General features: G+C 41.7%; 1 protein-coding gene across 1 annotated transcript; it reads left to right on the top strand.

Annotated features, from left to right (window-relative positions):
• The first annotated feature begins 6,272 nt into the window (after positions 1-6,272).
• Positions 6,273-9,692, top strand: tescb (tescalcin b). Its single transcript, XM_086134779.1, has 8 exons — positions 6,273-6,562; positions 7,434-7,503; positions 7,673-7,753; positions 7,835-7,974; positions 8,058-8,119; positions 8,410-8,517; positions 8,596-8,643; positions 8,877-9,692. The coding sequence occupies exons 1-8, from the start codon at positions 6,499-6,501 to the stop codon at positions 8,952-8,954; spliced, it is 651 nt and encodes a 216-aa protein (XP_085990905.1). The 5' UTR covers positions 6,273-6,498; the 3' UTR covers positions 8,955-9,692.
• The last annotated feature ends 3,406 nt before the right edge of the window (positions 9,693-13,098 follow it).

Genomic DNA, 13,098 nt, shown 5'->3' with positions numbered 1-13,098 from the left:
CACTCGGCTTAATTAGCGCGACTCAAGTTTTAACGGGCAAAGAGAGAAAAAGTGGCATACCGACGCTTCTTGGCTTTAAAAACAAAAGCCTTGTCACATCCAACAAAGGCAGAGCGGCATTAAAAAGGCGTCACTTGTCACGTAAGTTACGGCGAAGGCAGATCATACGGCACTCCCAATGAATAATTGCACACAAAGGCTCAACTTTCCTGTCAGCGCGGCGCACAAAGGAGGAAGCGGCGTTTTATTGCCATTAAATGGGCCGTGATTCTTCTTCACGAGCGCTTCCCTAGTCTTCGAGCGGCTGATTTATGAGTGTTTTTCCTTGCCGACGGAGACAGACGCGCAACTCTTCATGGCAGAGGCCAAACACCGTGTGGTCCACCTGCTGCTCGCGAGGGCATTAAGATGCACTCGCTGGACACTTCATTAGGTACAACCAGGGTTTGGGCAATTGATTGAAAGTTGATGGCGATTTCAGTTTTAAGCTCCTCACGATGATGATCGTATTACAGGGACTCATGCATACACACTCGTGATCACACAAATGCAATACACGTCACGGTCGATCCTATTATGGTGCACCTGCAGAATGGGAAGTGGCGGCGGTGCTGTCGGCTGTGAAGACTGCCCTCTGCAGGTCGGACTGTAATGTTGCGGCAAACCACTCGCACCCACCCCAACTGTGTGTCCTGTATGCCTGTTTGCTGACTTCACCCCCACCACCCACGAAATCCGCACCGTGCACTCCTTCACAGGAGGTCGGTCCAGGGTTGTTTTGATTTCCCCCCACCCACCTCTTATGTTTTCAACTGCAAACACAGGGCGCTGTAAGCGACCCGGCGGATTATTATTCTAGATCCCCCTTGTGTTCATGGTTTTTCTCTTTCTCGGACGGGTTGTATCCGTTCCATTTCATTGCACCCTGCGGGACAATAACAACAAAGCTATTTCGATTCTGATTATAATCACAGAAAAACGATTACTGTGCGAAGATGTGTCGGGTTGTTCTTTCAAGTTATAATTTAACTTGGAACATTTTATTTGTTGAATAAATCGAAGGTTTTTAACGCCATGACAAATCATGTTAATGAATCGTGATGACTTGACACAAAAATAGGGTTTTATTTGACTATTACGGCGGTTACAAATTAACAGCTTGAAGCAAGCACGATTGGGGATTTTATTTGGAGAAGTGCGCAACAAGTCTTCCTTACCCGGCTACTTTAAAGTGATATGATATAGCCTCTCGTTATACTGTACATAGGTAAATCAATTCTAACGTTGCCATTAAAAGCCCATCCTGAGTCTCATTTTTCTTGATACGTTCAAGTGTCACAAAAAGAAACATTCGAGGATTGAAGTCACTGTTTGGATTTGGGAAACGGCAAACCTGCCGTTAATTGCATCGGGACCTTGCGCCTGAGGGTTCACCGTGGTAGCCGGGTGGTAATTGTCCATACGGTTGTGTTGTGCCCAGTGGTTTTGTTTGCGTGCTTGTGTAAAGGATATCAGAATGTGTCGGACATGCTTCGAGCTGGCCGCTGCTCAGTGAAGCAGAAAGCAAGGGAGGAGAAGCAAAAAGGCCCAGCACCCTCAGGACATCTTTTCTTCATCTTCTCTTCTTCTCTGTGAACAGATGTCGTCCAAGGCAGTAGTGCGGCGCCCTGTCAACTTCTCGGCCTGCCCTTAGAAGCCCCCCGTGCGCATGCCAAGCAGGCACCAGCTGCCCTCTCTCCTTGACCACCCCTTCTCCCATTTCGAGGCGCAAACATCATTTTCTCCATGCCGTCTTTATTCAAATCAATTCCACAGCCGCCCCCAGTGCCGCGTGCTCACGTACGCGCTGCCGTCAGACAAAACGCGCTAAGGTCATTGCGGTATCGCGCGGGAGAACGTATCAAGGACATCGGCTCGTAGAGATGAGGGCGGGGTGGGGGGGGGGGGGGGCGGGGGTTGTTGTGTTTTCCTTTTTGAGGAGAGATTGATGGTATAGAAGCAATTGCATCAATCCTTGCTATGGTGGCGTTTTCCTCATCTCGCAATTCAAGGCAGAAAAAAATAAAATACATATATAGATATATACAGTATGTAGATAATAGAGGCTCACATGTTCGTTTCACCTGTGACTGGTATAAATGGCGTTTTCGCGGGGGCAAAACCTCAATCTGAATTTCAGCATCCAAGCATGTCTTCAATCAGCTTCACAATTGCCTGTTGTTCTTGCCGTAGACAGCTCATTTCTTTTCGTGTCGGTTACGCACACCGCCAAGGCCAGCCGCACACCGAGCGACATGGCCAAACGGGACAATTGAAACGGATCTCGCTCGGGTGAGCGGGAAACTCACTCTTTCTTGTGAAACATCACTTGATACTGTACTACGTTGATTGGCCTTTACAGCTGCCACGTTGCAAGGCCATTTACCTGCAATTTAAATTTCGATGAAGACAGTACAACGGTCCACACTACTCCAAGTAAGACATCAAGCTATAATCAGTGGCGGTATATCAGTTCTGGAATGCTAATGACACCGTCACAGTTCCCGATTCACCACCGCGAGTGACAGCTGCTGGTTGAGGGCGGCGGCGGCGGCGGCGGCGGCGAAGTCTGCGGCGGAGGTGGCGAAGGCTTAGGCTGCGATCGTTACAAGCGTTTGGCAGCACTGCAAAACAGCTGTGAAGCAATCTGCCTTCTAGGATTTGGTTGGTTACACTCTACCAACAAAAATAAACCCATATGATGAGAAAGACAAAGCTAGAGTAAAGAAGTTTGTTTCTAGCTTTCCCGGCTCCAGTTGAATGCTTCATTAAATTTAATCCATTGTACAGACTACACATTTAGTGGCGACTGTGCATTTGTTAAGCAAAACCGTCAATATATTGTAGGCTACGTGCCATCCCAGGGGTAGCCAAACATTTGTGCTTTAAGGCTTTTCGTTTAATTTGAAGTTAGTTGTAGAAAGAAATGAAAATATAAAATGCTTTTTTGATTAAATAATTCACTCACTTTTAGCTGAAACAAATGTAATTATCCTACTTAATGCTTTGTGATTGTTAGCGAAAAGCACTTTAAGATAAGATAAGAAAACCTTTATTAGTCTCGCAGTGGAGAAATTCCCGATTCACAGCAGCAAAGTTATGAAAGGAAGAAGTAGAACAACAAAATATCGGAGCTGCTGGAAAGGCAGCCACTCTCGTGGCGCCATTTTGAAGTCAAAATAACAAAAATAACACAATACAACACATAGGACACAGACAGTCGTGCAATCTTCACTTTTCTGCATACACTTTGTTGTCTGAAGCAGTTATAGATGAAAGAGGAGGGGATCAATGCTTAACAAAAATAAGATTGGAGTACAACTTTCGCAATAACAAGTACATTCTTATTGAGATCGCTCCTTAACATCAAACTACTCTTAATTCTTTCGACCTATTCAACATGGCATTGGACAGAATTGAACAAGAGCATTCATTTTAATGCGGCATGAGAGGCAGACTGCCTCGTCAAACTGAATTGCAGTACACCGGACAACAGCAATAGGTGGAATTGATTTTTTTAATTGCTGCGACAAGTTCAGTAACGCATTTAACGTCAAACTCCAGATAAAGAGCCTCTGGAGATTGGGAAAGGGTTTGGAGCCAGATCGTGTAATGCTCTGAAATCCACAGCAGGATGGGATGGGGGGGGAAAAAACAAACTCACACTTTGTTGTCATTGGTTGTAACAGATCACCAAACGGCCACGGTGAGTGAGTGGAGTCCTGGGAGACTGGCAAGGCAGGAAGTTTAAGGGCAGATGGGGGTTGGCAAATGAGGATCAATGCAGCGCTGGAGAGACTTGCATCAGGCTGTAGCCAGGGGAAGAAGGGGGGGGGGGGCGAGATCAGGCAATGAGTCAGTGATCAGATGAGGAAGCGGCACCCCCACCCAAAAAGCAAAAACATTCTATGCATTACGATATTAGTTTTCAAATACAATGCTTTGCAAGCAGTCACATCAACCACAACAAAGACTGGATTTTATCCCCAAAACATACCTTTGCGACAAAATTACTAGTCAACACAATCAAAGTATACAACCTTGACCACAATAGCCCTCCCTGACCTCAGGTCTAAAGCAACCGAATGGAACTGGCACTTGTGTGGACTGCTTGGTGGAATACTACCACCTTGTGGCATGCACCCAACAAGTCCTCACTTGACAACGCTTGATCCCTGGTTCTTTGTGTTGCGTTTTTTTTAAACATGCGGATATTGTTGGAACCTGTTGCAAAGTGATAGGATGGCGCGTTCAAGTCCACACCTAGTTCACAGAAGATATTTTGCCGCAGGGCCAAGAGCAGCAGATTGGGTTGCATGATTTACACACGGTCGCGCAGATTGGGTTGCATGATTTACACACGGTCGCGCAGATTGGGTTGCATGATTTACACACACACACTGATCCTCTATGCACAAATGTTTCCCAACCTGCAAGAACCAAGTGCAGTCTACAGGGAAGGAGAGTGACATCAAGGTTATGATAATAATTTACCCTCAGCCAACTGCAACTTGAACACACAGAGAATACAGGAAACAGCCATGTAATGTCATCTCTCGACTTTGTACACATTATACACTTCATTATTATTACCATATATGACCTACTGTGTGGAGATATGGGGAAATGCCTGCAAAACAAACACACTCCCTATTCTTAAACTACAAAAAAAAGCAATTCGAATTATTAATAGATCAAAATATACGGAACCCACAAATCCACTATTTATCAAATTAAATACGATGAAATTTTATGACCTGGTTGACTTTAAAATCACCCAATTAATGTATGAAGCACACAATAACCTGCTCTGCCAAAACATTCAGAAGTTTTTCGAAATTCGAGAAAGCAGCTATGATTTAAGAGGTACCAACTTATTCAAAAAACTCAAAACAAGAACAAACATCAAGCAAAGAAGTGTATCTATCAAAGGTGTTAATCTGTGGAATAATTTCGAAACGGACCTGAAAATGAGTAAATCGCTTGCTGAGTTCAAAAACAAATTCAAAAAAATAGTACAAACAACCTACATCAATCAGAGTCAAAATGATAAATTCTAAACATTAAATATAATGATAAATCAGAATTAAGTTGATAAATAGAGAAAGGTATTGAAATATCCATTATGAATACAAGAGAAAATTGACACAAGAGTGCCAGGGTGTGGATGTATATAATCCCGATACAAACCAAAAGTTGTAAAAATATCACGGTTAAGGGTAAAGTATGAGCCTTAATGGAGACTTCTTTCTTCTTGTTTTCTTTTCTGATTGATATAAAAATGATTTATTAGATATAAACACATAACGGGGTAGGACTAGATACGTTTTTTACTTCTTCCTACTCCCTTGAACATAATAACTGTGTTGAATGAAGACTGATTTCTTTCTTTTTACTATTTTATCTACCTTATTTTCTGTCAAATTATTACTGTATATGTTTTATGTTCAATAAACAACAACAACAGCAGGGGCGCCAATGATAATGATCTTATTTCAATTCATCACACATTTACTTACTCTTGGTGTAATCTGTTGTATGAATCGCAACAAAACGAATTATGTATGTACAATACCTACTTCCATCTTATGAAAGAGCATTTAATTAAGCGAATTGGACGAGTTCTCATAACACACCGGATGGGAATGATTGCTCTCCCCAATATCCCATAAGAATAACAGCAGCCATTTTATAGTGCAGGACTGTACCTGTATTGTGATGTGATTGTGCACACCATCCAGTTACCTTGTTAATATTTGACATGAGTTTTGTATGGTATTTGGGGCTTTCACTCTCTCTGTAATCAACTGAGCAAAAGGTCAGCCATGTGTGAAATAAGAACAAAACAAGAGGGAAGCATACAAACAGCAGTTTCGCTTATCTTATCTTATTTCCTCTTCGCCCATTTTCGTCTCATTCGAGCCCAAAACACCTTCCTCATTTCCCCTTTTCCGGGTTGTCAGCCAATCGGGAGTCTTTCTACCACTACTGGGCACACCTGTTTCTAATCGGCTCATTACGACGCCGTCCAAAACAACATACGGGAACGAACGACCAAAAGCAAAAAAAAAAAAACAGTCATTAAAAATTAAAAGAGAGCGAGAGATAAAAGGCGTAGATGCTTTACTATACTCATATGACTTGCCTAAAAAATAGAGATGAATTTTTAAAAAACGGTTTTAACTGTTGAAGTAGGAGAACCCTGGCGTGTGACGTCATGTGTATTGATTGCGGAAGTAATGCTTGCTCTTCTCGGGATGAAGCCTGTCGTGTTTGTGTCGACGCAGTTAGGTGAACGCGAGCGAGTGCTTATCAAACATGTTCCCTCGAAGTTAGGCTTGCTTCAAGATTGCTGACGAGGCGTCTACCACCACGAATACGACCAGTACCACATGTCCTGGTCCCGTTTTGGACATTAAATTTTTTTATTATTATTTTAATACATAGTCTGTGAACGAGATGGGCATTTGGCAGTCACTATCTGGTCCTCCCGAGTACAGACAACTGGCAGAAAAGACAGGCTGTGAGTATTTTGGGTGCTTGCGACACAAATTCTGACTTTGGAGTAGTTTGTGGAATTGTGCAATGTTACACTTACAGCCGCTAGCCACTTAATTATGTACAGCCGCACAAAGTAATGAGGTTAAAAAGAGAGAACCATGCCGAGTATTGACGGAGGCGTGCTTATTAATTTGTCCATCTCTCAAAATATTAGAAACAGGTTTCACTGTGATGCAACGTAATTCTTCGCCAAATATAATTGAATTAAATATGCTATGATATTGGTTAATATTTTTAATACTGTATATTCTTTTAGTTTTGTATGTTTTCCTCCATTTGTTTCTACGATATGTTTGTTCCACGAGGTTCCACAAATGTAACAGTTTTTGGTGGTTAAAAATTGGCAACTTTTGTCTATTGTTTAAAAATAAACAAATAAATACCGTAAACGTTATTTCTTCGGTGTATTTAGGTGTGCAAGCTTACCGAATGAAGCATCCAGTGAGTATGTACTTCTGTGCGTGGAAGTCTTATGGGGACGTGCCAGCTCGGGTTTACTTGTAAATAATTTAATATTCTGCTGCATTCAGTGAAACAAAAGACACAACAGAAAATAACTTCTATATTATGTACAGGGTTGCCTTGTGCATCATCATTTCATATTTCATGCTTTCAGTCGTTGTGCGGCTCCTTCAGGTTTGTGCGCCTTCGCCACCAGGGGGTAGTATAACACACACACACACACTTATACACGCACACACACACACACATCCATGCATGCACGTTTTTAATCCAATCAGGGTTTTTTTGGGGGGGGGGGGGGGGGGTTAAGTGTGTGTTTTTGTTTCCCAACACAGTATAGGGATCTCAACGATGTGCTTTGATGTTTGCAGTCACCTGTGAGCAGATTGGGGTTCTCCACAATAGATTCAAGCACTTGAGCCACAATGAAGACACCCTGCGGTACTTTCAATTCTTTCATGCGATCCGGATGTAGATGGAAGTTCAAAACCTGTCCAACGGGCTGCAGGTGTCACCGAGCATCTGAGTGACAGCAGCGAGGCCTTGTTGGAAATGCCGACTGACGCTCAATATTTTTCTTTTGTGTGTGTTTGTGTGTTGTCTACTACAGGAGAGAACACTTCTACGCCATCCACGACCTCGCCTGGAATCCCATCCGAGCGCAAATCATTGAGGCTTTCTTTGACAGGAGGTGCCAGGCCGTGATTCCTCATCACACATGCATAAATACGTGTTGTTCAGATGACCCCCACCCCCTTCCAAATGTTTACAGGAACCTAATCCCACCCGAAGAGGGCTCACTGGAGGAGATCCACCTGGAGGAGTTTGTGGTGGTCATGTCCCACTTCAAGCCACCGTCGCTCAGCATGACAGATGAGGAGCGTGACAGCGTCCGCAGAGAGAAGCTAAGATGTAGGCTGACTGTTTTTTGGGGAATTTTTCAATGTTTTTTTTTTTTTTTTAATAAATTGCCTGCTGTGTCTTTTTGTGGGCAGTTTTATTCAACATGCACGACTCGGACAATGATGGCACCATTACCCTGGCGGAGTACAGACATGTGAGTCAGCCCAAGTGTGTTTTTCATAGCACCAGTTCTGAATAAGAGCACAAAACACCCTTTATGCTTGCTGTTAGGCAGGAACCCCGTATGTCCATACATGGTTCATTTCAATATTTTTTTCACAAATCGATACTTGACGGTCTGTCCCGAGTCCTTTTTATGAATTTTAAATAATCGCTCATGTCTTGTTCCATCTTTTCAAAAATTCTGCAAAAAGCCAAAGAAAAAGCGAGCGTTGTTTGCTACGTCCTTAGTGTGTCTCTTGAATGTGAATAATGTGTGGGCAGGTGGTGGAGGAGCTCCTCTCTCGCAGCGTGCACATCAGCAAGGAAACGGCCGTCAGCATCGCGGACGCTGCCATGCTGGAGGTGGCGGGCATATCCATGGGTCACATGGTACTGTACATTCAGGACTCGTTGCGCTAGTTGTGACACGCCTTATGCGGTCATCAATTTTCCACTTGCTACTCGCAGGAGCCTGACGAGTTCTACGAGGGCATCACGTTCGAGCACTTCCTCAAGGTGTGTGCCCGCCGTGATTCTGTCATAAAAATAACTTCAACATAACAATCAGAATCATCTTTATTGTCTTAGTATGTTAAAAATGCCTCACTCGAGTGCGACTGAAAAAAAATACAATACCTGTATTACGAACAATCACAAAAGTACAGAGACTTACTGAACAATGTTAAGTGTCCAATAATCTTAACAATAACTTTATTATTAATATCTGGTTGTTTGTGCTCTTTTATCAGCTGCTGAAGAGCTTCGAGATTGAAGCCAAGATGAACGTTCGTTTTTTGAATATGAATCCGTCCACTGTTTGTTATTAACATCTGAATGAGGAGAACGGGAATCATAAAAATGGTTTGTTGTTTTCATAAAAACACATGTATACAGTGAACCTCTGTTCATTGCGGGATATGTTCCACAGTCGAAGTTACAGTTACAATAATGTAGAAATTGAGGATGGCGGACACTTAGTGATCACTGATAACACTTGCAAATATATATTTTTAACCCAATTACTGAATGGGATGAAAACAGTATTCTATGGGGGAAAAAAATAACTCGCTCAAAATCGGCGACAAATCACACGGTTTCAATGTATACTCTTAACTGCATTTGAACGACTATGCAAATTCATTCCAAATATGTGTATTCTCACATCGTCGTGGTGTCAGTAGTAGGAGGGTGGATCAGCCTCTTAAAACAATAATCCACTAATGTGCGTGTTATGTTTATATGCAAATTACAAAATGATAAAGAATTAAGACTGTTAATGGGATCCATTAATTATTCTCTTCAGGGATTACATGCTTGTCTTCAAAGGACACTCAGTGGCCACAACATTAGGTACAGCTGCACACGCTAATCATATCCAATATGAGCTGTATAAAATAATATTGTTTATTGTGTTTTGTTTCTCAAAAAAATAAAAACCAATGATTTGAATCGGAAAAAGATCATGTGGGTGTCCCTAATATTGTGGCTGCCAAAACAGCTTCAGCACTTAAATCCACTTTGGGCATGTAATCATTTTTCCACAATAAAATACACTTTCAAGATAAGTTGTGTTTCTGATCAATACATAAATCGCAGCAAAGTGGGGGGGGGGGGTTCTTTTTTGGTCAACCTTTTTTTTTTTGCTTATTTTTTTCAGTTGCTTTAATTGTGCTTCACCTCATTATTATCTCATTAGCCGTGGTCATGTGATTATTATATAAGTTGCTCACGTTGTTCAAAAGCGGGTCTCCGCTTTTTAAATTATTTCAGGAAGGGGGGGGTGTTGAGGGGAAAAAAACAAGGAGGGTTTAAAACGGTGGTCCTCAACTAGAAATGCTGTCGGTCCACTTTTTTTTTTTTTTTAATAAGACCAAGGTCCGGTCCCATGCACGGCGGTCATGGGGAGCAGGGCTATATGCCCATTTAGTATGGTCAAGCCAAGCTTATACAAATCAACACTCCTCACAACCAACCAATAATGAGGTGCATGAAAATAACAATTATTCACTTTGCCAGTACACAGCAAATAATGAGAGGTATTGTGTTGAGGCAGAGGAGCTCTTTTATTTTGTTAAGTTGTGCCTGCTTAATAATAGAAATAGCCCTTTTAGGGAAATAAGTCATTTTTACTTTAACTTTGTTAAACAGTAGTTGTCTTTTTTCCCTTAATTTAACAAAAACAGAACAAAACTAATTTTACCAAAATAAATACTAAACATGAAAACAAAAATATCCTTTTCATTTGTACAATTCCCCTTTTCACATCCCCTCTGAAATCACTGAAAAATATATCAGAAGAGGAGTTCAGAACCATTTTAAATACTGACACAAGGGAGCACAGGAATGTGCAGTGCTGTTCTTCCACTGAAGGTGAATGCAATGTCTGAGGCATGCAAATATTATTTCAGGACGCCATTGTGATGTTCATTTACCATGTTGCGGTGTTCTGCTGTTAAACAGCTGCAAAGATCCCCGGGTAGACGGGAGCAAAACTGCACACAATCGAAACCTCCCACGATTCGTCTTGTCTAATTGTCTGTGTGCGGCTCTCCTGGGCTGAAGCTGTGAGCACACTGTGGCGTCGCGCATGCGTCTGTTTCCTGACACAATCATCCATTTTGAATGCGTGTGTATTGGGATAGACGCGTGCTGACGCTTATGTATGGGCCCACCTTAAGTTCAGAGGAGCCAATCAGCGCATCGTAGATGCTGACGCTTATGTATGGCACACCTTCAGTTCAGAGGAGCCAATCAGCGCATCGTTATCGCCGACATGCCCTGCTCAGCCAGGGTCTCCAGTTAGTCAAACATTATACACACACAGTCGCGCTGCTGCGGTCCTCTGCAATACATCTGTTAGTGCACGCAAAGAATACAACGGATAATTTTAACAAGCGATCGCGGTAATGCGCAGATTATAGTCCAAAAATGTATAACGTAAAAATCACTTTATAATTTATTATTTTATACAATTTGCCGAGGGTCCGGACAGAGGTTTAAAAGAAAGGGTTCAAGGAAAGAAGGATGGGAGAGAGGAGCAATGGATGTGATAAAAGGGAAAAGAAGAATCTGGGAGGAAGGCTGGTATGAAAAGAAGTGGGGAGGTAAGGAAGTAAAGAATAGTGTTTGAATAGGAAGAGACACAAGGTGGGTAGCATGGAAGAAATGAACACGGGGTGTATGAAAGGAAGAGAGGAAAGACTGAGTTGTATGAAAGGAACCAAGCAAGCAAGCACACGGGAAACTTGGAAGGGCTCACCAAAGCTTTAAATATCTTCATCAGGCCCACACACACACAAAAACAAGACCTAGATTTAAAATCCTAACCCTGGTTAGAAACCCTCACGACTGAAATACTTTCGTCACATGAATGGGAACCGAATCGCCACCTGTGTCTGGGAGGACTTGTTCTCTGCCGCTCTCTGCTGGAAATAAACATTAAATGCACATGCTACTCATTGGTAACACCTGGAGTGCAAGAACCATAAAAAAAAATGCTACTGTAGAATTGATGGGGAGATTTGGAAAACTCACCTTAAATTGACCATTTTCTCATTAATTCATTTCTGAAGCGATTCAAAGTATTGAACTTAAAAATTGCAGCATTCCTTTAAAAAATTAAAGATAAAATTCCCAAATATATTTGGTACATTTTACAAATCGACAAATCTCTCGACTAATTCAAACTCTGCTAACTTTGAAATGTTCAGCATTCAAAAAAAAAATCCTACTTTAGGGAAACAAAAAAATCCTCGGTATTTTCTATCAAGAAATTTCTATCTCAGATTGACAGTGCCTACACCAATTCTAGCATTCTGACTTCAAAATATTCAACATTAAAAAGAAAATCTTGGGAAAAAATCCACATTTTCCATGAGAAAATTCCCAATTTGTTGGTAAGCTTTTGATCCACATTTTCCATCAAGAAAAATTAACCGCAGATTCAAAATGTCTAAACCAATTCAAACCATTCTAATGTCAAAATGTTCATTAAAAATATTTCTTTTTAAGAATTCCACTCAGAGAAAATTAATATCTTTACCTCCAAAATATACATGTTTGCAATCTTCAAAATCTTATCCTCGACATATATTTGAAGTCATTCTCGATACGCTAATGAGTCAGCGCTTAAGTACAGGTCAGTTGTATTTAACTTTAAAGTCTCATTCATTTGCACTTACAGTAATCATAAAGAAGTGTTTGGTCTTGTATTTATTCCATTTATGTGCAGTAAATTCCATTTGAATTCATATTTAAAACCTTTGTCCTATTTGTCATTAACACGCAACAGTATTTTAATGTTGATCATTGGGGTAGTACTTAAAGAGTTTTATTTATTAATTAATAAAACTGGCATTTGTTTGAACACAAATTGCATTTTCTAATTTCTATTTTTGTGCTTCTTTTCTCCAGATTCAAGTGAGAAGCTGAAACTGACTCTTGTCTCCTTTAGCTCTTGTATCTTTAAATAACACCGAGCGGTTCTTAAAGGGAACTTGATTCAGCCGACTTCCAGTTTCCAGACAGCTTGTGATCTGAAAAGGACCTCTTATGTCATGCCAACAATCTATGACCTACATCAGAGATGGCCAACCACAGCTGCTATACCTAATCAAGTGTCCCTTGACGCATGCGCAATAATTTGTCTGATTCCTCTCAAATAGCGGCGAGACGTCGCGTCGCGTCGCGTCTCGACGGCAGTGAGCGAGCGCTCAGACGCGCTTCCTTGTGTGCCACGCGTGTCGCCATGCAGTCAGATGTCTCGGGATGCTTCCTGATTTTCTTTTGGACAAGGTCAGGTGCAACGCATGACGCCTCCGACACAACAAAGATTCTTCTTTGCGGATTTTTATTCGGCTGCCGGCTCACTCGAATCCATTTGGGCCACGTTCACATCATAATAACGATCATATTCATAAGTACAAGTGACAAACAGCCACTCTTTGACCTCATAAAGCGAACGGTGACAAC

This window comes from Hippocampus guttulatus, chromosome 17, assembly GCF_054856545.1.
Source record: "Hippocampus guttulatus isolate MCC_2025c chromosome 17, RoL_Hgut_1.0, whole genome shotgun sequence".
Taxonomy (NCBI): domain Eukaryota; kingdom Metazoa; phylum Chordata; class Actinopteri; order Syngnathiformes; family Syngnathidae; genus Hippocampus; species Hippocampus guttulatus.
The sequence above is the reverse complement of the archived record's forward strand: the minus strand, read 5'-3'. Positions and strand labels throughout refer to the sequence as shown.

Coding starts and splice junctions, on each gene's coding strand:
- tescb (XM_086134779.1), top strand. CDS start 6,499: ATGGGCATTTGGCAGTCACTATCTGGTCCTCCCGAGTACAGACAACTG. Junction 7,504..7,672: donor CACAATGAAGACACCCTGCG/GTACTTTCAATT, acceptor TGTCTACTACAG/GAGAGAACACTTCTACGCCA. Junction 8,518..8,595: donor GCATATCCATGGGTCACATG/GTACTGTACATT, acceptor TGCTACTCGCAG/GAGCCTGACGAGTTCTACGA.